At 36.0% G+C, this 27,016-nt stretch overlaps 3 protein-coding genes across 3 annotated transcripts; all 3 read left to right on the top strand.

Annotated features, from left to right (window-relative positions):
• The first annotated feature begins 2,057 nt into the window (after nt 1-2,057).
• On the top strand, nt 2,058-2,762 carry LOC136030674 (zinc finger protein 454-like). The gene has a single exon (XM_065709741.1). It carries the CDS (start codon nt 2,058-2,060, stop codon nt 2,760-2,762), a length of 705 nt encoding a protein of 234 aa, XP_065565813.1.
• A 9,783-nt stretch (nt 2,763-12,545) lies between these two features.
• Nucleotides 12,546-15,804, top strand: LOC136030395 (zinc finger protein 454-like). The gene has a single exon (XM_065709340.1). The coding sequence runs from the start codon at nt 12,580-12,582 to the stop codon at nt 13,291-13,293; it is 714 nt and encodes a 237-aa protein (XP_065565412.1). The 5' UTR covers nt 12,546-12,579; the 3' UTR covers nt 13,294-15,804.
• Nucleotides 15,805-25,066: 9,262 nt separating this feature from the next.
• On the top strand, nt 25,067-25,687 carry LOC136030673 (zinc finger protein 233-like). Its single transcript, XM_065709740.1, has one exon. The coding sequence runs from the start codon at nt 25,067-25,069 to the stop codon at nt 25,685-25,687; it is 621 nt and encodes a 206-aa protein (XP_065565812.1).
• The last annotated feature ends 1,329 nt before the right edge of the window (nt 25,688-27,016 follow it).

Raw genomic sequence — 27,016 nt, 5'->3', positions numbered from 1 at the left:
GATGCTTATAACTAATATTCGTAACTTTTAAGAATTTCAAAAATTAACATGGGCTCTTATGGGGAAATGGGTTTTTCTAAGCTAGAAAATCGGGGGGTTAAGATTTTCTGACGAAACTTTCCAAGAAAATTACTCAGAGAATTCCACGTCGAATGAGTCTTCGTACACCCAGATCCGATGTCGGCTGTGACCTGTAGGCGTGGCAGAAAAAAAAGGGTTTCTGTCATTTTTCTCAAATAAAAATTTTACGAACTAAGACAGAATTTTTTGAAGCTTTCAGTCAGTCTCACCATGTCGAGCTGATCATTTTCATGTACTTGAATGTTGAAATTCGTAACTTTTAACAACAAAAAACTTAACATGGGCTCTTATGGGGAAATGGGGTTTTTCTAAGCTAGAAAATCGGGAGGTTAAGATTTTCCGACGAAACTTTCAAGCAAAATTACTCGGAGAATTCCGCGTCGAATGAGTCTTCGTACACCCAGATCCGATGTCGGCTGTGACCTGTAGGCGTGGCGAAAAAAAAACAAAAGGAGAACATGAACATTAAGTGGCTATGCGTGGTTTCTGCCAGATTTTCCCCATGAAGAAAAAGTCGGAGGGGGATGAAATTTGGCAGTTTTCTTAGGTGGAGCTCGGGCTACGAAATGCATCCCTCCCCATCCCTCTGCGACCACTGGAACCGAAGATCGCTTAACATTGTCGTGGTTCGCCTCTTTAAAAATGAAAGTATCGTTTGTATATCTATAACACATGCGATATTACAAAAGGATTATAGTTAAGTATAAAATACCAAGCGTAATTAGTCTATTAAAAAAAAGGCGTCTCAAGTATTTTCATTGTGCCTAGAGAACAATTTAGCAAGCTAGACCGTAAACGGTACAAGAGTAATCTGGGCAGACAAGGTAAAGGGTATTTTAAAAAAATTCTTAAGTAATGATAAACTAAAATGAAGAAAAGATATATACAGTCAGAAGACATCTGTCAGTAACAATTACAACGAGTCAAAAACAAAAGTGAAAAACAACGAACTACACGGCTAGAAGATATAACGTCATGTGTCAACATAATTTTGAATAGAGCTTTTTTTATTGAAATTTTTTACTGAAACTAGAAAATACTTAAAAATTTTAATTTTCATTTAAGTTTTATTTTCTATTAGGTTAAACCCTTTTATAGAAAAAGAGAGATTCGAAGGAATAAACAACAGTAAACTCACAGTTTTGAACGCAACCAGTATTTTAATGCCTGTGAGAAGGGCAAAAAAAAAAAAAATTTGTAATTGTTGCAAATGATGATTCTATAGAACTACCTGAACTATCAATCGTGCAAGGACCAAGAGAATAGCCTGAACAAATGAGATTCCCAAAGAATGAAAATCAACAACCTGGACCATCAAATGAGAAGAGATCAATACGGGTGGTTAAAGAAAAGGGCATTGGCAATTTGTCTCAAATAATCAAAATCCAAACTGAAGAAGAAAGAAAAAAGGTTTGAAGATAAGTGACAGAAAGAATGTCGAATGAAAATGCCGAAATAGTGTCAAAATTGAAAATGTGTCGAAATTGAAAATGAAGAGCAAAGATAAGTTCGAGTTAGAATACATGGGAAAAGAGAATTTAAGTGTGTAAAAATGAAAAAGAAAGGAATATTACGTTAAAAGAACAACACCATCACAATCTTCGACGTCAATAAAATGTGGCACAATATCCAGTAAAAACTGTCAAAGATGCCATAAAAAGCAAAACTGTATATTACAAGTATTGGTGTTGAAGGTTCTATGTGTTCCCTGGAGAGCTCTCCATGTGCCCGAGGAAAGAATCGCAAACCAAGCTGACTCATTTGGAGTTTGCTACTTTAAAAGTAAATGGTAAGTGGCAAGTGAGGAATATTTAAATGCAAAATTATTTGAATTATTCTGTTTCCTAATTCTTGTGTTTTTCAAGGTAAGATTATGGTTATTAAGAAAAATAAATAGATTATTATTTAGTAGAGAGTCCAAAAAAAATTGTAGGCTTGCGACTTAGTAATATGTTATTTATAATAGTAATAGTAATATGGACTTTCAAGATTGTGTTCTTACTTGTAAAAAGCAATGCCATTGCGGCATATGTAAGCGAGGTTTTCGTTGGAACAGTGCCCTCACTAGACACATGAGGATCCACACCGGTGAAAAGCCATTTAAGTGTGACATATGTGAGCAAGGTTTTAGTCAGAGCAGCCACCTCGCTTCACATATGAAGATCCACACCGGTGAAAAGCCATTCAAGTGTGACGTTTGTAAGCGAAGTTTTAGTCTTAATAGCGCCCTCACTAAACACATGAGGATCCACACCGGTGAAAAGCCATTTAAGTGTGACATATGTGAGCAAGGTTTTAGTCGGAGCAGCCACCTCGCTTCACATATGAAGATCCACACCGGTGAAAAGCCATTCAAGTGTGACGTTTGTAAGCGAAGTTTTAGTCTTAATAGCGCCCTCACTAGACACATGAGGATCCACACCGGTGAAAAGCCATTTAAGTGTGACACATGTGAGCAAGGTTTTAGTCAGAGCAGCAACCTCGCTTCACATATGAAGATCCACACCGGTGAAAAGCCATTTAAGTGTGACATATGTGAGCAAGGTTTTCGTCAGAGCAGCCACCTCGCTTCACATATGAAGATCCACACCGGTGAAAAGCCATTCAAGTGTGACGTTTGTAAGCGAAGTTTTAGTCTTAATAGTAACCTCACTCGACACATTAAGAACATCCATTGGTGAAAATCCTATCAAGTGTGACATGTGTGATCGATGTTTAAGTAGGAATCACAACCTTACTAGACACATGAGGATCCACACCGGTGAAAAGTCATTCAAGTCTGACATATGCAAACAAGGTTTCATTACTAACGGTGACATCACTACACCCATGAGTATCCACACCGATGAGTGAGGTATTAGTAAGAAAGGAACCTCACTACGCACATGGGAATCCACACCGGTGAAAAGCCATTCAAGTGTGAAATATGTGAGTGAGGTCTTAGTCAGAATGTTTGCCACACTAGACACATAAGGATTCACACTGGTGAGAAGCCATTCAACCGTGGCATATGCAAGCAGGATTTTATTCAGGACTAGGACCTCACTAATCACGTGATTATCCATGCCGGTGAAAAGCCATTCGAGTGTGATTAAATGAAAAAAAGAGTTTTCACTGAAATATTATCTCACAAGACACCAAAGGAATATGAAATGTATGGTAAACTGAAAAAGCTGAAAGAATGTTATTGAACATTAGAAGGGATTTTAATCTTATTAAACAAAACAGGAAAAGACATTAAGTTTGATAGATATAACGAGAGTTTCAGTCAAAACGCCCCAGACATTAAATCTCTAGAAGTGTTACAGGCATTTGACACCTTTTTTAGCTGGAATTTATCAAAAGCTTCAACTCTCTGTAATTTGAGGACCAAAATGTGCATGTGAAATCTCCAATTCCACCCAACTCTCACGTTAGACTTCAAACTGACGTGTCAAGAGTCTTTGATCAATGGGAGATATTAGTGATAACGTACAGAAGCTATGTGCATTTTCCAACCTTTGTACTGAAGAGTTTTGATCTTGTTGAAACTAGTGAGGCAAAGGGAGGGATGTATTTTAGGATGGAGAAAAAAAGTCCTATGTCCTACAAAAATTCAGATTGTTTTAAGCTTATCATTGTTTAATTTCTCATATCTTTTCGTGAACAAGCATTTCATTTTTAACGGAATCAATAACATTGTGCATAGTAAAAGAATGAGGTGTTTTCAGTGCCAAGAGTACGGTCACGCTGCTAAGGACTGTAAAAACGCTACTCGCTGTTCCCGTTGCAGTGGCAATCATTTGAACAATAAAGAGAAACCCCAGGATGTAAAAGCTGTTGTATCAAATCCAAGATGGATTATATGTAAATGTAATAAATGACGAATCATAAATCTATAGGCATAATATTTCATTGCGCTGCATTTCTCATCCATTTCTTTGTTAGTGGCTGGATTTATCAATTTAATATTAAAGTGATAACAATTTTATGCGTATCAGTAGGCATCAATTCGATTGCTGTTTTGAAAAGAAGCACTAAATTATTATTTTTGTGGAAAAGATGTTGCAACTGGGAAGCAATTGTCCTTTCAACGTCGTTTTTTAAAACATCGATATCACTTTCAAGTTATTTGGTTTGTTTTACCTTGGCTTGTCTTTCGTCACTATGAAATACATATCGCCGAACCTTTGTCTTTTTTTACTAAAATCTGGCAGGCAGTGATGACCTTATCCAAGTGAAAATCCCAAACCGAATCATCATCGCTATCATTTTCAGCTTTGATTCTTGCTGTCCCGGTTGATTTTCATCTAACTGCGCGGTTTTGCGATCTTTAGCCGCAAGCCTTTTGGCATTATCTCTTTGAGCCGCTTCCTCGGCTGTTTCTTCTGCCATTGCAGGATTTATAATAAATACTCTCTTTGGATTGCAAGCCTTATATACTTATCTATGGCCCCTGGTTCCGCCCCTGCTCTAATTTTCCTACTACTCAGAAAACTGCGAAAATCAAGACGAAAATGAAGCTGCATGGCATTCATGACGTAGAAAGACGTTTTTGAATAGTAACAATCATGGAATAGTAACAAATAGTAATAGTAAGAAACATATAATAGAATAGTAACAAATAGTAACAAGTAACTTTGAATAGTAAAAAATATATCATGGTGGTCCTACATTTTCATTTTAGCTTCAAATATATTTTTTTCTGAATAGCATTTTAAAAAAACATTTTTCCAACTTTAAGTTTTTCAACTTAAGAACACTTAGATGGTGTAGGGGACGCCAACTGTGTAAGTCTACATATGTTGTTCACTTTGACTATCACAACACTGGTACAAAACCTTACAAGGCGTCGGGGTATTTTTCATGGAAGGGCGGCGGAGTCAAAAATAATAATTAAACTTTGAATTTATAAAATTTACCATTTGTCAATTAATCTGGAGGGGAGGGTCCATTTGGACCGATGACAGAGATTACCCTCCTCGGTTGACTGTAAGCTGTTAACTTGGGTATAAAAAAAAATATTTCGAGGAACATAGAATTTGGGTATAAGATGACAAGATATCTACTTCATCAGACCCTCTGGACACTTAATTCTGTAGAGGATCTCAACTATTTAAGTTGTATTTACATTTGATTATAAGGGCGCAGTTCAGTACCTTAGGAGGTACTGGGAGATTTTACTTACTGGGAATCGGGCAAAATATGATAAATGTGCATTTGTACCCCAATATATTTTAAACAATCTGAATTAATCCCTCCGGACCAATCCGGAGATGTTATGATATTAGCACGATGTTTAAACTCAATCTACAGTAGCGTAATTTATTTTAATGGAGAATTGTGGATCTGTAGACATAAGGTCCTTTTTATACCAAGTCTCTTAGAAACCCTTATATATTTATGTTTCAATTATAACAATGTAACTTAACCTTGTGGAGTTTATCGGGCTTTGGACGCAAAGTGTCCAAATATCAATCGAACAGGTGCTGATGATCTGTAAGCCAGGAGGGACTCGCGCTAATAGTTCACAAAACCATAAAAAAAGTGTTGATAAAACTATAAACTATATAAATCAAAGGAATCATGATTATAAAAATGATAATGTTAAACGTTTTAAATTCATCAATTTTAAAACCATCAAAATTTAAAAGCCGGGGAAATTTACTTGATTTTTAAGAAGGGGGGGATACCCCCTGAAAAGACGACTGATCTTGATGGAAATTGAGCCATCAAATTTAACATAAAAGAGAACGGTGTCGTAGAGGTTTGAAGCCCTTATCTACAATGTCAGAGTTGACAACCCCCCTAATATGCTATGTAATTGCTGTTAGTTTTAATCCTTATTTCGCTCTTTATTTTTTATTTTTTAACCTTTTATCTAATCATCTAAAAAGATTTCAAGGTTTTTTATTATTGAATTCTTCATTCCCATTTATAAGCTTTTTTTTATAAAGGACGGGCTGATCTGTTGTGTTTTGATAAGATGGGTGTAGGAGTAAATATTCACCATTTCCGGTATCATATCTACTCTCTAAGAGGCTTATTTTTATTTATTTAACATTTATTATTAATAGAAAAGTGAACATTAGTATAATATACTCTCTTAGAATTTCAACACTACTCTTTAATTTCAATAAAAAAAATGGTTTATTTAACGTGTTTTGCAGCCAAAAACAGCACCTTACTCTGGCTGACTTGTGGCTGATAATTACTTAAACATAACATTTTGTGTAACGGAAATTACATTTTTGTGAAACGGAAACATTTTGGGTCGGAAATTATTTCCCCGAGACAGCCTTTTCTTTTTAGTTTGGTTTTAGCATAGTAATGCAGTATTATTCTAAATTGAATGACCATTACACTATGGTTTCATCATAGTATTACAATATTAATTCAAGTCTATCTGGCCCTTTCGGATATAAATTGTTTTTGAAGGTGGAAAGGGTGCCATTCAGAATTATAGAATTTTAGCAATAAAAATGTACCAAACTTAAGAATTTTTTAGTTTGGTTAGCCACTTTCCAAATTTCTGTGATGACTGGTATGTTGCAGCTGCCCCCCTCCCCCAGATCAAAGAACAAAGAGGAAAAAAATTATTAAATAGCAGATTACTGCAGATTTAAAAAAAACAACTGAACTCTCCTAGCGTGTACTTCTGCATTGGCTGTATTTTTGTTAAGTAAGTTAAGCTTGTTTGCACTTATCCTTCTAGATGTGAATTCTGTGAAAAAAATTCAACTAATATAAGTTAATTATCTCGTTCCTGTCGTTCTTTAATTCAGCAGATGAAAAATATATCGGCCAATTAATCTTTATTATTGTAACCTCATAATCTCAAAGAAATGTTTAGATATAAAAAGAAAATATTCTTTTTTAAGGAACATTTTATTGGTTTTGCTCCAACGATCCTTTGTAAAGATCCAAATATTGTTACAGTGAGAAGGCTATTTTTAGGCCCTTCCTTCTACCGTGTCTCTCTCTGACCCCTCCCCCTCTCTCTCCCTATGTATCTCCTTCTCTCTCCCCCTCACACTCTCTTATTATATTTTAACCCCCCCCCCCCCCCTCCTGTCTTCCTCCCCCTCATTCCTACTCCCTCTCTCTGTATCCACACTCTCTCTCGTTTAATAATTTTCCGCTTTCTCTATCTTATTCGTTTCATTGCCCCCCCCCCCGATATTTCTTTATTTTCTCTGTGATTTAGAACACAAAGTCTCTATCTTCTTCGCTTTTGACACTTTTCTCACAATTTCTTTGCCAACTTTCTATTTCGTCCTTTTGTTTGTGTGTTTCCCTGCCCTTATCTAAGTTCAAATAGATAGAAACAGAAAAATTACTTAAAAAAAAAATTATGACTTAAAAAGTTTCCGTTCTTTTTACTGGCTTAGTATTTCCCACAGAAGAACCAATCAGGTTTCAAAAAGGTGAAGATATTTATCTCTCCGGAAATTAAATTTCCTTGTTAGTCTAGATTTGTCATTCACAATTAGTGGTCCGTGCATTTGCAACAGAAAATGAGGTTATTTGGCTTCTCTTTATGGTGTACCCTACAGACATAAAGTTTATCGCCTGCAAAAATTTTCGCAAAGCAAACCGATGGAATTAACGAACATTTTGTAACACGGAAGTATAGGGCAGCTATCGTTTTCCTCGCTGTTTGCTTTAATTAAATTTTCTTTTTCAGTAATTCAACCACCAACGCCACGTAGTGAAATAGAGGTTCAAAATTATCTTCGCAATCGTCGAGTTATTGACAAACAAAGGATATTAACAGGACTTTGTCAACGCTTAGAACCGAAACGACAATAGTCTAAAAATTAAAAATTATGGGACCAGTTCTTTATGTGCTCTCTTTTTTTATTTTTCTATCGCTTTGTATAATTGTATATCTATTTTTTGTTCCGGAGTCTGATTCGTCAAATATATATCGCACGACAAACTTCTTAATAATCGAATAGCTGTTCGCAAGTAACGGAGGTAATCAGAATCAGAGCCTCTCACTTTTATTCATACTGTATACCCTTTTGAATCCCCCTCTCTTTCCCCCTCTTTAATAGAGACAAAAACACGTCTAATATCCTCTCTTGTGCCCTTAGTGGTGTTTGCTCCCGTATTGTGGTTGGAGTCTCAGACCTGGATGGAATAATTGCGAAACAAGTACAAGACTCGATAACCCCGGAATTTGATTCCGGTGATTAGGTTATGCGACAGTGTCTCCCAAACAATCAATACGAAATGAAGAAGAAGTTACACCATGACCTTGTTGGTATCACGATAGAATATGGGACAAAATCATGTGAGAATATGCAGAGTATGACAGGAGTATAAAATGTAATTATTGAAATAGAAAATGAGCACAGTAGAATTTGAGGATATACTCGATAGAATATGATAAAAGAAGCAGAATAAGGGTATACTGTTCTTAATTAGCAACCCAGTCAAAATCCTGTCATACCTGACGAATCTTGGTAAAAGCCATTTCTGAGGCATCCAAGATTAAGGGTGGGGGGGCGGTAAGTAAATCCAAGATGTATGCTCCAGCCACGCTTGAACAGAAAAGAAGTCAAATGTTCGTAGGGTATTTCAGGATTTTTCTTCAATCTTCAACAGCTTTCCCTCAGCGAAATATTATTATAAAGAATTAGGAGGTTAGAAAAAATGAAGGCAAAGCTAAACAAAAAATCAAGCTTGACAACCTCTTGGACACTGGAAGGAGAAATTAGTGTATAGAAGAAGAAAGTGGTAATCGTTTGCAGAGTATGAATTATGGCTGGTACAGAAACAAAATGCCAATGAAAAGACTAGTTCAATTTAGGGAGGTTTATTTGTATCAAGTTTGAACGAAAATAAAAAATTTCAAAAGTGTGTCGCTATATAAAAAGAACTGTTACCAGTAACTCCAATTTACTATCAATGTAACCGTTATGTTGACGCGCTCCATATTGTCAATCAAGAAAAGTCAATCATGACGTCACGACAGGTCAATCAAATCAAGACGTTACAAATGTTCTGAAAGATAAAGGTAACAATTGCGTGACAGTATTCATTGGTGGCATGCTTATCCTTTGGCCCCAGATGGATTGATGGCCCAAAAGCACGATCTTTTCCTATCTGTAATCCTTCAATTGTAAAACACGGTCTAGCCATACTAACCGATCTTTAATCGTGTCACTAAGAGATTATAATCAATTCACATTTTATTACAGCTTAGGCTACTGTAAGATATATGATAAATCGAAAAAGTACCCAGGGCGAATTTTTTTAAACGTATCCAAATGCGTTATTATGCATTTTATTACGTTTTTACGAGTCGGACAAACATTTTCGAGAGGGGAAAATTCAAACCCCTCCGCTGAATACAGCCTTGCGAGTATCTAAGGCTATCCTTTGACAATTCGTTTCGAAAACATTAACAGATCTTCCTCAGCCTTTAAAAGCATCCACATTTCAAAGCCATACTTAACCAAAGACAGTACTTCAGCTTCAAATATTTTCATATTAGTTCATAGACGCACCTTTCTAGTCTTCCAAACCTTTTTCAACTGAAAAAAATATCTCTTATCATGGTTATATTACCTTTTATATCTTCACTGCACCCTTTCCTATACTAATAATACCACCCAGTTAAGTGAAATTATCCAATGAAGCAATCTCTTTGATTGTTGGTATGTTCGTAAAGCTCAATTGTCACGTGATCTGTCAATCTGAGTTGGTTCAATCTGATTACGAGAGAAATCAAGATGACTTAGATAGCTTGAACAAAAAATGGTTTAGTCTTGTTTTGAGTGCTCTGTCCGTGAGTAGCTCGCTTCACCCAGTCACATAATTTCTTCTTCTTGTTTGGATTCTTATGAAGATACTCTTGCATAATCTTAGAATATGTGTTGAATTAAGGGCCCTGCTGCTGGAATTCGCGACTCAGACCCAGAGGTTCATATTCTGGGTCCTGTATTACCAAGCACAGATTAATCCTACAGCACCACTTCAGCACACCCAGCACCATGACAATATTACCCAACAATATCAACCTGCGTATGTTCCCCAGCGAGAACCTACAACAGGTACGACTCTATTTCGGCATAATTGAAGGGACACGCATGCACGGAGAGGTGTAGCATAAATGGGAGACAGTAACAACGGCAATCAAAGGGATAAAATTAACCTTGACTGGGCTGCCCACTTAATTGAACAATCTATCTTGGCTTTTATCTACAATTGGCCATGACTTTGACTTTTCCCAGAGGCCGAAGGCCTCGACCGAAATCCGTTGATATTTGAATTGAAAAGGGGATAGTTTTGGGAAAAGTCAGGTTAGGTTTCGTATGTGTGATAGTTTTGGGAAAAGTCAGGTTAGGTTTCGTATGTGTGCGCTTCGCGCACACAGGACTTTTCCCAAAACAATCACAGATACGAAACCTAACCTGACTTTTCCCAAAACTATCCCCTTTAAATCTTCAATCTTAATATTTACAGTGATTATTAATTTTAATTTATGTTCATTTTGTGTTTCATCGTTTTCAATGACGTTAATTTATGGCATTTTTAAGTTACATTATTTAGGGTTCGACTCATATAGATTTTTGGGGTCCGATACCGATATATCAGTATCGCACTGATAAAATTTTGCTATAATTTGACGAAAAAATTCCCCTCCGAAAAAAAGCATACCTTAAGCTTACAACCCCCTTTTTCTGCCTATAGTCGTCCTCAAATGTTTATCCCTGGCCTAATACACACAAAGAACAGCCTCAGTAAATCACTCTGGATCCTGAAACTTAGGCCACTTACAAGAATTGTTTGATTTTCTTTACCCTTTCTTATTAGCAGCTTCTGAGCAAATAAAAGAAATGGCATATATTTGCGGAAGTGACAAATAGAAAAGAATTTAGTCAAAGAAGATCGTTTAGCTACATAAACACAAATATGTGAAAATCTGATTGAAGGAATTATAGGCTATTAATTGAAATATTAAAATTCAAATTTCAGTGGCGGGACTTTTTTTCTTAATTTGCATATTGACATTTATGGCCATTAAAAAGATCTAAGAAGGTCTCAACTTTAAGCAAGAATTTGTGTTATTCCCATGTTGGTTATATCGAACCTATTGGTGACGCCATGACTCATATTAACGAGTTCCTACCAAGAGAATAAATTACATCATTTCCATCCCCCAGGAGTGAAAGTATCGTTTGTATATAACACATGCGATATTACATAAGGATCACAGTTAAGTATAAAATATCAAGCGTAATTAGTCTATTAAAAAAAGGCGTCTCAAGTAGTTTCATTGTGCCTAGAGAACAATTTAGCAAGCTAGACCGTAAACGGTACAAGAGTAATATGGGCAGACAAGGTAAAGGGTATTTTTAAGAAATTCTTAAGTAATGATAAACTAAAATGAAGAAAAAAATATATATACAGTCAGAAGACATCTGTCAGTAACAATTACAACGAGTCAAAAACAAAAGTGAAAAACAACGAACTACACGGCTAGAAGATATAACGTCATGTGCCAACATAATTTTGAATAGAACTTTTTTGATTGAAATTTTTTACTGAAACTAGAAAATACTTGAAAATTATAATTTTCATTTAAGTTTTATTTTCTATTAGGTTAAACCCTCTTATAGAAAAAGAGAGATTCGAAGGAATAAACAACATTAAACTCACAGTTTTGAACGCAACCAGCATTTTAATGCCTGTGAGAAGAGCAAAAAAAACAAAAATTTGTAATTGTTGCAAATGATGATTCTATAGAACTACCTGAACTATCAATCGTGCAAGGACCAAGAGAATAGCCTGAACAAATGAGATTCCCAAAGAATGAAAATCAACAACCTGGACCATCAAATGAGACGAGATCAATACGGGTGGTTAAAGACAAGGGCATTGGCAATTTGTCTCAAATAATCAAAATCCAAACTGAAGAAGAAAGAAAAAAGGTTTGAAGATAAGTGACAGAAAGAATGTCGAATGAAAATGCCGAAATAGTGTCAAAATTGAAAATGTGTCGAAATTGAAAATGAAGAGCAAAGATAAGTTCGAGTTAGAATACATGGGAAAAGAGAATTAAAGTGTATAAAAATGAAAAAGAAAGGAATATTACTTTAAAAGAACAACGCCATCACAATCTTCGACGTCAATAAAATGTGGCACAATATCCAGTACAAACTGTCAAAGATTCCATAAAAAGCAAAACTGTTTATTACAAGTATAGGTGTTGAAGGTTCTATGTGTTCCCTGGAGAGCTCTCCATGTGCCCGAGGAAAGAATCGCAAACCAAGCTGACTCATTTGGAGTTTGCTACTTTAAAAGTAAATGGTAAGTGGCAAGTGGAGAATTTTTAAATGCAAAATTATTTGAATTATTCTGTTTCCTAATTCTTGTGTTTTTCAAGGTAAGATTATGGTTATTAAGAAAAATAAATAGATTATTATTTAGTAGAGAGTCCAAAAAAAATTGTGAGAACTGAGGCTTGCGACTTAGTAATATGTTATTTATAATAGTAATAGTAATATGGACTTTCAAGATTGTGTTCTTACAAGCAATGTTTGTAAAAAGCAATGCCATTGCGGCATATGTAAGCGAGGTTTTCGTTGGAACAGTGCCCTCACTAGACACATGAGGATCCACACCGGTGAAAAGCCATTTAAGTGTGACATATGTGAGCAAGGTTTTAGTCAGAGCAGCCACCTCGCTTCACATATGAAGATCCACACCGGTGAAAAGCCATTCAAGTGTGACGTTTGTAAGCGAAGTTTTAGTAATAATAGCGCCCTCACTAAACACATGAGGATCCACACCGGTGAAAAGCCATTTAAGTGTGACATATGTGAGCAAGGTTTTAGTCAGAGCAGCCACCTCGCTTCACATATGAAGATCCACACCGGTGAAAAGCCATTCAAGTGTGACGTTTGTAAGCGAAGTTTTAGTCTTAAGAGCGCCCTCACTAGACACATGAGGATCCACACCGGTGAAAAGCCATTTAAGTGTGACACATGTGAGCAAGGTTTTAATCGGAGCAGCAACCTCGCTTCACATATGAAGATCCACACCGGTGAAAAGCCATTTAAGTGTGACATATGTGAGCAAGGTTTTCGTCAGAGCAGCTACCTCGCTTCACATATGAATATCCACACCGGTGAAAAGCCATTCAAGTGTGACGTTTGTAAGCGAAGTTTTAGTTTTAATAGAAGCCTCACTAGACACATTAAGAACATCCATTGGTGAAAATCCATTAAAGTGTGACATGTGTGATCGACGTTTTAGTAGGAATCACAACCTTACTAGACACATGAGGATCCACACCGGTGAAAAGTCATTCAAGTGTGACATATGTAAACAAGGTTTCATTACTAACGGTGACATCACTACACCCATGACTATCCACACCGATGAGTGAGGTATTAGTAAGAAAGGAATCTCACTACGCACATAGGGATCCACACCGGTGAAAAGCCATTCAAGTGTGAAATATGTGAGTGAGGTCTTAGTCAGAATGTTTGCCACACTAGACACATAAGGATTCACACTGGTGAGAAGCCATTCAAGCGTGGCATATGCAAGCAGGATTTTATTCAGGACTAGGACCTCACTAATCACGTGATTATCCATGCCGGTGAAAAGCCATTCGAGTGTGATTAAATGAAAAAAAGAGTTTTCACTGAAATATTATCTCACAAGACACCAAAGGAATATGAACTGTATGGTAAACTGAAAAAGCTGAAAGAATGTTATTGAACATTAGAAGGGAATTTAATCTTATTAAACAAAACAGGAAAAGACATTAAGTTTGATAGATATAACGAGAGTTTCAGTCAAAACGCCCCAGACATTAAATCTCTAGAAGTGTTACAGGCATTTGACACCTTTTTTAGCTGGAATTTATCAAAAGCTTCAACTCTGTGTAATTTGAGGACAAAAATGTGCATGTGAAATCTCCAATTCTACCCAACTCTCACGTTAGGCTTCAAACTGACGTGTCAAGAGTCTTTGACCAATGGGAGATATTAGTGATAACGTACAGAGGCTATGTGCATTTTCCAACCTTTGTACTGAAGAGTTTTGATCTTGTTGAAACTAGTGAGGCAAAGGGAGGGATGTATTTTAGGATGGAGAAAAAAAGTCCTATGTCCTACAAAAATTCAGATTGTTTTCAGCTTATCTTGATAATCAATTCGAATTTAGTTTATCCGATGCTTATCATTGTTTAATTTCTCATATCTTTTCGTGAACAAGCATTTCATTTTTAACGGAATCAATAACATTGTGCATAGTAAAAGAATGAGGTGTTTTCAGTGCCAAGAGTACGGTCACGCTGCTAAGGACTGTAAAAACGCTACTCGCTGTTCCCGTTGCAGTGGCAATCATTTGAACAATAAAGAGAAACCCCAGGATGTAAAAGCTGTTGTATCTAATCAAAAGATGGATTATATGTAAATGTAATGAATGACGAATCATAAATCTATAGGCATAATATTTCATTGCACTGTATTTCTCATCCATTTCTTTGTTAGTGGCTGGATTTATCAATTTAATATTAAAGTGATAACAATTTTATGCGTATCAGTTGGCATCAATTCGATTGCTGTTTTGAAAAGAAGCACTAAATTATTATTTTTGTGGAAAAGAGGTTGCAACTGGGAAGCAATTGTCCTTTCAGCGTCGTTTTTTTAAAACATCGATATCACTTTCAAGTTATTTGGTTTGTTTTACCTTGGCTTGTCTTTCGTCACTTTGAAATACATATCGCCGAACCTTTGTCTTTTTTTACTAAAATCTGGCAGGCAGTGATGACCTTATCCAAGTGAAAATCCCAAACCGAATCATCATCGCTATCATTTTCAGTTTTGATTCTCACTGTCCCGGTTGATTTTCATCTAACTGCGCGGTTTTGCGTTCTTTAGCCGCAAGCCTTTTGGCATTATCTCTTTGAGCCGCTTCTTCAGCTGTTTCTTCTGCCATTGCAGGATTTATAATAAATATTCTCTTTGAATTGCAAGCCTTATATACTTATCTATGGCCCCCTGGATCCGCCCCTGCTCTAATTTTCCTACTACTCAGAAAACTGCGAAATTCAAGACGAAAATGAAGCTGCATGGCATTCATGACGTAGAAAGACGTTTTTGAATAGTAACAATCATGGAATAGTAACAAATAGTAATAGTAAGAAACATATAATAGAATAGTAACAAATAGTAACAAGTAACTTTGAATAGTAACAAATATATCATGGTGGTCCTACATTTTCATTTTAGCTTCAAATATATTTTTTTCTGAATAGCATTTTAAAAAAACATTTTTTCAACTTTAAGTTTTTCAACTTAAGAACACTTAGATGCTGTAGGGGACGCCAACTGTGTAAGTCTACATATGTTGTTAACTTTGACTATCACAACACTGGTACAAAACCTTACAAGGCGTCGGGGTATTTTTCATGGAAGGGCGGCGGGGTCAAAAATAATAATTAAACTTTGAATTTATAAAATTTACCATTTGTCAATTAATCTGGAGGGGAGGGTCCATTTGGACCGATGACAGAGATTACCCTCCTCGGTTGACTGTAAGCTGTTAACTTGAGTATACAAAAAATATTTCGAGGAACATAGAATTTGGGTATAAGATGACAAGGTATCTACTTCATCAGACCCTCTGGACACTTAATTCTGTAGAGGATCTCAACTATTTAAGTTTGTATTTACATTTGATTATAAGGGCGCAGTTCAGTACCTTAGGAGGTACTGGGAGATTTACTTACTGGGAATCTGGCAAAATACGATAAATGTGCATTTGTACCCCAATATTTTTTAAACAATCTGAATTAATTCCTCCGGACCAATCCGGAGATGTTATGATATTAGCACCATGTTTAAACTCAATCTACAGTAGCGTAATTTACTTTAATGGAGAATTTTGGATCTGTAGACATTAGGTCCTTTTTATACCAAGTCTCTTAGAAACCCTTATATATTTACGTTTCAATTATAACAATGTAACTTAACCTTGTGGAGTTTATCGGGCTTTGGACGCAAAGTGTCCAAATATCAATCGAACAGGTGCTGATGACCTGGAAGCCAGGAGGGACTCGCGCTAATAGTTCACAAAACCATAAAAAAAGTGTTGATAAAACTATAAACTATATAAATCAAAGGAATCATGATTATAAAAATGATAATTTTAAACGTTTTAAATTCATCAATTTTAAAACCATCAAAATTTAAAAGCCGGGGAAATTTACTTGATTTTTAAGAAGGGGGGGATACCCCCTGAAAGACGACTGATCTTGATGGAAATTGAGCCATCAAATTTAACATAAAAGAGAACGGTGTCGTAGAGGTTTGAAGCCCTTATCTACAATGTCAGAGTTGACAACCCCCCTAATATGCGGTGTAATTGCTGTTAGTTTTAATCCTTATTTCGCTCTTTATTTTTTATTTTTTAACTTTTTATCTAATCATCTAAAAAGATTTCAAGGTTTTTTATTATTGAATTCTTCATTTCCATTTATAAGCTTTTTTATAAAGAACGGGCTGATCTGTTGTGTTTTGATAAGATGGCTTAGGAGTAAATAGTCACCATTTCTGGTATCATATCTACTCTCTAAGAGGCTTATTTTTATTTATTTAACATCAATTATTAATAGAAAAGTTAACATTAGTATAATATACTCTCTTAGAATTTCAACACTACTCTTTAATTTCAATAAAAAAAAATAAAAAATGGTTTATCTAACGTGTTTTGCAGCCAAAAACAGCACCTTACTCTGGCTGACTTGTGGCTGATAATTACTTAAACATAACATTTTGTGTAACGGAAATTACATTTTTGTGTAACGAAAACATTTTGGGTCGGAAATTATTTCCCCGAGACAGCCTTTTCTTTTTAGTTTGGTTTTAGCATAGTAATGCAGTATTATTCTAAATTGAATGACCATTACACTATGGTTTCATCATAGTATTACAATATTAATTCAAGTCTATCTGGAATTTTAGCAATAAAAATGTACCAAACTTCAGAATTTTTTAGTTTGGTTAGCCACTTTCCAAATTTCTGTGATGACTGGTATGTTGCAGCTGCCCCCCTCCCCCAGATCGAAGAACAAAGAGGAAAAGAATTATTAAATAGCAGATTACTGCAGATTAAAACAAAAACTGAACTCTCCTAGCGTGTACTTCTGCATTGGCTGTATTTTTGTTAAGTAAGTTAAGCTTGTTTGCACTTATCCTTCTAGATGTGAATTCTGTGAAAAAAAATTCAACTAATATAAGTTAATTCTCTCGTTCTTGTCGTTCTTTAATTCAGCAGATGAAAAATATATCGGCCAATTAATCTTTATTATTGTAACCTCATAATCTCAAAGAAATGTTTAGATATAAAAAGAAAATATCCTTTTTTAAGGAATATTTTATTGGTTTTGCTCCAACGATCCTTTGTAAAGATCCAAATACTGTTACAGTGAGAAGGCTATTTTTAGGCCCTTCCTTCTACCGTGTCTCTCTCTCTCACCCCTCCCCCTTTCTCTCCCTATGTATCTCCTTCTCTCTCCCCCTCACACTCTCTTATTATATTTTAGCCCCCCCCCCTCCTGCCTTCCTCCCCCTCATTCCTACTCCCTCTCTCTGTATCCACACTCTCTCTCGTTTAATAATTTTCCACTTTCTCTATCTTATTCCTTTCATTGTATCCCCCCCCCCGATGATTCTTTATTTTCTCTGTGATTTAGAACACAAAGTCTCTATCTTCTTCGCTTTTGACACTTTTCTCACAATTTCTTTGCCATCTCTCTATTTCGTCCTTTTGTTTGTGTGTTTCCCTGCCCTTATCTAAGTTCAAATACATAGAAACAGAAAAATTACTTTTAAAAAAATTATGACTTAAAAAGTTTCCGTTCTTTTTACTGGCTTAGTATTTCCCACAGAAGAACCAATCAGGTTTCAAAAAGGTGAAGATATTTATCTCTCCGGAAATTACATTTCCTTGTTAGTCTAGATTTGTCATTCATAATTAGTGGTCCGTGCATTTGCAACAGAAAATGAGGTTATTTGGCTTCTCTTCATGGTATACCCTACAGATATAAAGTTTATCGCCTGCAAAAATTTTCGCAAAGCAAACCGATGGAATTAACGAATATTTTGTAACACGGAAGTATAAGGCTGCTATCGTTTCCCTCGCTGTTTGCTTTAATTAAATTTTCTTTTTCAGTAATTCAACCACCAACGCCACGTAGTGAAATAGAGGTTCAAAATTATCTTCGCAATCGTCGAGTTATTGACAACCAAAGGATATTAACAGGACTTTGTCAACGCTTAGAACCGAAACGACAATAGTCTAAAAATAAAAAATTATGGGACCAGTTCTTTATGTGCTCTCTTTTTTTATTTTTCTATCGCTTTGTATAATTGTATATCTATTTTTTGTTCCGGAGTCTGATTCGTCAAATATATATCGCACGACAAACTTCTTAATAATTGAATAGCTGTTCACAAGTAACGGAGGTAATCAGAATCAGGGCCTCTCACTTTTTTTCATACTGTATACCCTTTTGAATCCCCCTCTTTAATAGAGACAAAAACACGTCTAATATCCTCTCTTGTGCCCTTAGTGGTGTTTGCTCCCGTATTGGGGTTGGAGTCTCAGACCTGGATGGAATAATTGCGAAACAAGTACAAGACTCGATAACCCCGGAATTTGATTCCGGTGATTAGGTTATGCGACAGTGTCTCCCTAACAATCAATACGAAATGAAGAAGAAGTTACACAATGACCTTGTTGGTATCACGATAGAATATGGGACAAAATCATGTGAGAATATGCAGAGTATGACAGGAGTATAAAATGTAATTATTGAAATAGAAAATGAGCACAGTAGAATTTGAGGATATACTCGATAGAATATGATAAAAGAAGCAGAATAAGGGTATACTGTTCTTAATTAGCAACCCAGTCAAAATCCTGTCATACCTGACGAATCTTGGTAAAAGCCATTTCTGAGGCATCAAAGACTAAGGGTGGGGGGGGGGGTAAGTAAATCCAAGATGTATGCTCCAGCCACGCTTGAACAGAAAAGAAGTCAAATGTTCGTAGGGTATTTCAGGATTTTTCTTCAATCTTCAACAGCTTTCCCTCAGCGAAATATTATTATAAAGAACTAGCTGTTGGGGTGGCGCTTCGCGCCACCCCAACACCTAGTTGGTGGGGGCGCTTCGCGCCCCCCCCCAAGCCCCCCCGCGCGCGTAAGTCGTTACGCGCCATTGTAGTTGTGTCCCTATGTCCCACCTGTGAATGTAGATATATATATATATATATATATATATATATATATATATATATATATATATATATATATATATATATATATATATATATATATATATATATATATATATATATATATATATATATGTTTTTAACTACGTAAAACTTGCGAATATACAACATTCTTTGCTGTCCCATCGCCTGTGCATATAAATAGATTGTCAGGTTTACCGACTCTTGAACATGCAACGCATAATGGTCCATGGGAAAACAATCATATTCGTCAGGATATTGTAGGGCATCGTAGCATCGATGAGTTTAAGCAATTCTTGTCAACTGATTGTTTCGCCTATAAAGAATATTATCTCGAGGTAAGAACTGATCACCGACCACAACGATTGCCACTTTGTTGATAGTTGCGTATCAGGAGGCATCAATTCGATTGCTGTTTTTAAGCAGAAGCACTAAATTATTATTTTTGTGGAAAAGATGATATATATATATAGATATATATATATTTTCTTTTTAGTTTTTTTGTAGTTTTTACCTTTTTTAGTTTTTTTCTTCTTTTGTATTAATGCTAAAGCCAAGGTTCAAACCTGGAGCCTCTCGGACCTAGAACCTGAAACATAACGCTTTACCAACTCAGCTACTTCGGCGTGAATACATTCGTTTTGAGCAGCTTCCTCGGGTGTTGCCATTGTAGGTTCTTCAGTCATTTTACAATTAGAAATTTCTCTTTCAACGGTCTTCTTACAATTAAAAATTTGTCTTTGAACGATATTCTTAAATACCTGTGTCCTGGTCGTCATTTATATTGCCTGTGTCCCGGTCGTCATTTGTGTCCCGGTATCCCAGTCTGTAATTTGTCCTTGAGTGTCCCGGTCGTTATTTATATTCCCTCTGTCCCGGTCGTCATTTGTGTCCCGGTCTGTAATTTCTCTTTGAGTGTTTTTTCTTTTTAGTATTTTTTAGTTTTTTACATTTTTTCTTTTTTCAGTTTTCTTTTTCTTCTTTATTTTTCAGCTTCACTATGAAATACATATCGCCGAACCTTTGTTTTTTTAACTAAAATCTGGTAGGCATTGATGACCTTATCCAAGTCAAGATCCCAAACCCACTTTCAGGTTGCTCTGATTCCTCGGCACGATTTCTTTTCTTACATTCTCTATCAGCAGCAAGCCTGATTTCTTGCTGTTCTTGTGATTCCTCGGCACGCTTTCTTTTCTTACTTTCTCTATAAGCAGCAAGCCTGATTTCTTGCTGTTCTTGTAATTCCTCGGCACGCCTTCTTTTTTCACTTTCTCTTTTAGGAGCAAGTCTGCTTCCGCGTTGCTCTGGTAGTTCCTCGGCACGCTTTCTGTTCTTTTTTTCTCTATCAGCCTCAAGCCTGTTTCCTTGCTGTTCTTTTGATTCCTCGGCACGCTTTCTGTTCTTTCTTTCTCTATCAGCCTCAAGCCTGTTTCCTTGCTGTTCTTTTGATTCCTCGGCACGCTTTCTGTTCTTTCTTTCTCTATCAGCCTCAAGCCTGTTTCCTTGCTGTTCTTTTGATTCCTCGGCACGCTTTCTTTTCTGACTTTCTCTATCAGCAGCAAGTTTTTTGGCATAGACTCTTTGAGCATCTTCATCGGCTTTTGCCATGGTAAGTTCATCAGTCATTGTAAACTTAAACATTAATAGATTTCTACGTGAACATATGTCTTAAATATCTTGAATGACGTCACCGTCAAAGCAAAAATGACGACAACTAATTTCATGACGTCAGTCAACACAGAAACATGACGTCACCTGATCCACAGACAGACAGACAGACAACTTATTTTTATATATATAGATAGATAGATTAGGAGGTTAGAAAAAATGAAGGCAAAGCTAAACAAAAAATCAAGCTTGACAACCTCTTGGACACTGGAAGGAGAAATTAGTAGATAGAAGAAGAAAGTGGTAATCGTTTGCAGAGTATGAATTATGGCTGGTACAGAAACAAAATGCCAATGAAAAGACTAGTTCAATTTAGGGAGGTTTATTTGTATCAAGTTTGAACGAAAATAAAAAATTTCAAATGTGTGTCGCTATATAAAAAGAACTGTTACCATTAACTCCAATTTACTATCAATGTAACCGTTATGTTGACGTCGTTTACTGGCCCTAGCCGTTTTTCCTACAGATAGGCTCCATATTGTCAATCAAGAAAAGTCAATCATGACGTCACGACAGGTCAATCAAATCAAGAAGTTACAAATGTTCTGAAAGATAAAGGTAACAATTGCGTGACAGTATTCATTGGTGGCATGCTTATCCTTTGGCCCCAGATGGATTGATGGCCCAAAAGCACGATCTTTTCCTATCTGTAATCCTTCAATTGTAAAACACGGTCTAGCCATACTAACCGATCTTTAATCGTGTCACTAAAAGATTATAATCAATTCACATTTTATTACAGCTTAGGCTACTGTAAGATATATGGTAAATCGAAAAAGTACCCAGGGCGAATTTTTTTAAACGTATCCAAATGTGTTATTATGCATTTTATTACGTTTTTACGAGTCGGACAAACATTTTCGAGAGGGGAAAATTCAAACCCCTCCGCTGAATACAGCCTTGCGAGTATCTAACTGACAATTCGTTTCGAAAACATTAACAGATCTTCCTCAGCCTTTAAAAGCATCCACATTTCAAAGCCATACTTAACCAAAGACAGTACTTTAGCTTCAAATATTTTCATATTAGTTCATAGACGCACCTTTCTAGTCTTCCAAACCTTTTTCAACTGAAAAAAATATCTCTTATCATGGTTATATTACCTTTTATATCTTCACTGCACCCTTTCCTATACTAATAATACCACCCAGTTAAGTGAAATTATCCAATGAAGCAATCTCTTTGATTGTTGGTATGTTCGTAAAGCTCAATTGTCACGTGATCTGTCAATCTGAGTTGGTTCAATCTGATTACGAGAGAAATCAAGATGACTTAGATAGCTTGAACAAAAAATGGTTTAGTCTTGTTTTGAGTGCTCTGTCCGTGAGTAGCTCGCTTCACCCAGTCACATAATTTCTTCTTCTTGTTTGGATTCTTATGAAGATACTCTTGCATAATCTTAGAATATGTGTTGAATTAAGGGCCCTGCTGCTGGAATTCGCGACTCAGACCCAGAGGTTCAAATTCTGGGTCCTGTATTACCAAGCACAGATTAATCCTACAGCACCACTTCAGCACACCCAGCACCATGACAATATTACCCAACAATATCAACCTGCGTATGTTCCCCAGCGAGAACCTACAACAGGTACGACTCTATTTCGGCATAATTGAAGGGACACGCATGCACGGAGAGGTGTAGCATAAATGGGAGACAGTAACAACGGCAATCAAAGGGATAAAATTAACCTTGACTGGGCTGCCCACTTAATTGAACAATCTATCTTGGCTTTTATCTACAATTGGCCATGACTTTGACTTTTCCCAGAGGCCGAAGGCCTCGACCGAAATCCGTTGATATTTGAATTGAAAAGGGGATAGTTTTGGGAAAAGTCAGGTTAGGTTTCGTATGTGTGATAGTTTTGAGAAAAGTCAGGTTAGGTTTCGTATGTGTGCGCTTCGCGCACACAGGACTTTTCCCAAAACAATCACAGATACGAAACCTAACCTGACTTTTCCCAAAACTATCCCCTTTAAATCTTCAATCTTAATATTTACAGTGATTATTAATTTTAATTTATGTTCATTTTGTGTTTCATCGTTTTCAATGACGTTAATTTATAGCATTTTTAAGTTGCATTAATTAGGGTTCGACTCATATAGATTTTTGGGGTCCGTTACCGATATATCGGTATCGCACTGATAAAATTTTGCTATAATTTGACGAAAAAATTCCCCTCCGAAAAAAAGCATACCTTAAGCTTACAACCCCCTTTTTCTGCCTATAGTCGTCCTCAAATGTTTATCCCTGGCCTAATACACACCAAAGAACAGCCTCAGTAACTCACTCTGGATCCCGAAACTTAGGCCACTTACAAGAATTGTTTGATTTTCTTTACCCTTTCTTATTAGCAGCTTCTGAGCAAATAAAAGAAATGGCATATATTTGCGGAAGTGACAAATAGGAAAGAATTTAATCAAAGAAGATCGTTTAGCTACATAAACACAAATATGTGAAAATCTGATTGAAGGAATTATAGGCTATTAATTGAAATATTAAAATTCAAATTTCAGTGGCGGGACTTTTTTTCTTAATTTGCATATTGACATTTATGGCCATTAAAAAGATCTAAGGAGGTCTCAACTTTAAGCAAGAATTTGTGTTATTCCCATGTTGGTTATATCGAACCTATTGGTGACGCCATGACTCATATTAACGAGTTCCTACCAAGAGAATAAATTACATCATTTCCATCCCCCAGGAGTGAAAGTATCGTTTGTATATCTATAACACATGCGATATTACAAAAGGATCACAGTTAAGTATAAAATATCAAGCGTAATTAGTCTATTAAAAAAAGGCGTCTCAAGTAGTTTCATTGTGCCTAGAGAACAATTTAGCAAGCTAGACCGTAAACGGTACAAGAGTAATCTGGGCAGACAAGGTAAAGGGTATTTTTAAGAAATTCTTAAGTAATGATAAACTAAAATGAAGAAAAAAATATATATACAGTCAGAAGACATCTGTCAGTAACAATTACAACGAGTCAAAAACAAAAGTGAAAAACAACGAACTACACGGCTAGAAGATATAACGTCATGTGCCAACATAATTTTGAATAGAACTTTTTTGATTGAAATTTTTTACTGAAACTAGAAAATACTTGAAAATTATAATTTTCATTTAAGTTTTATTTTCTATTAGGTTAAACCCTCTTATAGAAAAAGAGAGATTCGAAGGAATAAACAACATTAAACTCACAGTTTTGAACGCAACCAGCATTTTAATGCCTGTGAGAAGAGCAAAAAAAACAAAAATTTGTAATTGTTGCAAATGATAATTCTATAGAACTACCTGAACTATCAATCGTGCAAGGACCAAGAGAATAGCCTGAACAAATGAGATTCCCAAAGAATGAAAATCAACAACCTGGACCATCAAATGAGACGAGATCAATACGGGTGGTTAAAGACAAGGGCATTGGCAATTTGTCTCAAATAATCAAAATCCAAACTGAAGAAGAAAGAAAAAAGGTTTGAAGATAAGTGACAGAAAGAATGTCGAATGAAAATGCCGAAATAGTGTCAAAATTGAAAATGTGTCGAAATTGAAAATGAAGAGCAAAGATAAGTTCGAGTTAGAATACATGGGAAAAGAGAATTAAAGTGTATAAAAATGAAAAAGAAAGGAATATTACTTTAAAAGAACAACGCCATCACAATCTTCGACGTCAATAAAATGTGGCACAATATCCAGTACAAACTGTCAAAGATTCCATAAAAAGCAAAACTGTTTATTACAAGTATAGGTGTTGAAGGTTCTATGTGTTCCCTGGAGAGCTCTCCATGTGCCCGAGGAAAGAATCGCAAACCAAGCTGACTCATTTGGAGTTTGCTACTTTAAAAGTAAATGGTAAGTGGCAAGTGGAGAATTTTTAAATGCAAAATTATTTGAATTATTCTGTTTCCTAATTCTTGTGTTTTTCAAGGTAAGATTATGGTTATTAAGAAAAATAAATAGATTATTATTTAGTAGAGAGTCCAAAAAAAATTGTGAGAACTGAGGCTTGCGACTTAGTAATATGTTATTTATAATAGTAATAGTAATATGGACTTTCAAGATTGTGTTCTTACTTGTAAAAAGCAATTCCATTGCGGCATATGTAAGCAAGGTTTTAGTTGGAACAGTGACCTCACTAGACACATGAGGATCCACACCGGTGAAAAGCCATTTAAGTGTGACATATGTGAGCATGGTTTTAGTCGGAGCAGCCACCTCGCTTCACATATGAAGATCCACACCGGTGAAAAGCCATTCAAGTGTGACGTTTGTAAGCGAAGTTTTAGTCTTAATAGCAACCTCACTAAACACATGAGGATCCACACCGGTGAAAAGCCATTTAAGTGTGACATATGTGAGCAAGGTTTTAGTCAGAGCAGCTACCTCGCTTCACATATGAGGATCCACACCGGTGAAAAGCCATTTAAGTGTGAAACATGTGAGAAATGTTTCAGTGAGAGCAGTGCCCTCACTAGACACATGAGGATCCACACCGGTGAAAAGCCATTTAAGTGTGAAATATGTGAGCAAGGTTTTAGTCAGAGCAGCTACCTCGCTTCACATATGAATATCCACACCGGTGAAAAGCCATTCAAGTGTGACGTTTGTATGCGAAGTTTTAGTTTTAATAGCAGCCTCACTAGACACATAAAGAGATTCCATTGGTGAAAATCCTTTCAAGTGTGACATGTGTGATCGACGTTTTAGTAGGAATCACAACCTTACTAGACACATGAGGATCCACACCGGTGATAAGTCATTCAAGTGTGACATATGTAAACAAGGTTTCATTACTAACGGTGACATCACTACACCCATGACTATCCACACCGATGAGTGAGGTATTAGTAAGAAAGGAATCTCACTACGCACATAGGGATCCACACCGGTGAAAAGCCATTCAAGTGTGAAATATGTGAGTGAGGTCTTAGTCAGAATGTTTGCCACACTAGACACATAAGGATTCACACTGGTGAGAAGCCATTCAAGCGTGGCATATGCAAGCAGGATTTTATTCAGGACTAGGACCTCACTAATCACGTGATTATCCATGCCGGTGAAAAGCCATTCGAGTGTGATTAAATGAAAAAAAGAGTTTTCACTGAAATATTATCTCACAAGACACCAAAGGAATATGAACTGTATGGTAAACTGAAAAAGCTGAAAGAATGTTATTGAACATTAGAAGGGAATTTAATCTTATTAAACCAAACAGGAAAAGACATTAAGTTTGATAGATATAACGAGAGTTTCAGTCAAAACGCCCCAGACATTAAATCTCTAGAAGTGTTACAGGCATTTGACACCTTTTTTAGCTGGAATTTATCAAAAGCTTCAACTCTGTGTAATTTGAGGACAAAAATGTGCATGTGAAATCTCCAATTCTACCCAACTCTCACGTTAGGCTTCAAACTGACGTGTCAAGAGTCTTTGACCAATGGGATATATTAGTGATAACGTACAGAGGCTATGTGCATTTTCCAATCTTTGTACTGAAGAGTTTTGATCTTGTTGAAACTAGTGAGGCAAAGGGAGGGATGTATTTTAGGATGGAGAAAAAAAGTCCTATGTCCTACAAAAATTCAGATTGTTTTCAGCTTATCTTGATAATCAATTCGAATTTAGTTTATCCGATGCTTATCATTGTTTAATTTCTCATATCTTTTCGTGAACAAGCATTTCATTTTTAACGGAATCAATAACATTGTGCATAGTAAAAGAATGAGGTGTTTTCAGTGCCAAGAGTACGGTCACGCTGCTAAGGACTGTAAAAACGCTACTCGCTGTTCCCGTTGCAGTGGCAATCATTTGAACAATAAAGAGAAACCCCAGGATGTAAAAGCTGTTGTATCTAATCAAAAGATGGATTATATGTAAATGTAATGAATGACGAATCATAAATCTATAGGCATAATATTTCATTGCACTGTATTTCTCATCCATTTCTTTGTTAGTGGCTGGATTTATCAATTTAATATTAAAGTGATAACAATTTTA

This window comes from Artemia franciscana, chromosome 8 (assembly GCF_032884065.1).
Source record: "Artemia franciscana chromosome 8, ASM3288406v1, whole genome shotgun sequence".
Classification (NCBI taxonomy): domain Eukaryota; kingdom Metazoa; phylum Arthropoda; class Branchiopoda; order Anostraca; family Artemiidae; genus Artemia; species Artemia franciscana.
Note: the sequence above shows the minus strand (reverse complement) of the source record. Positions and strands in the feature narration are given on the sequence as shown.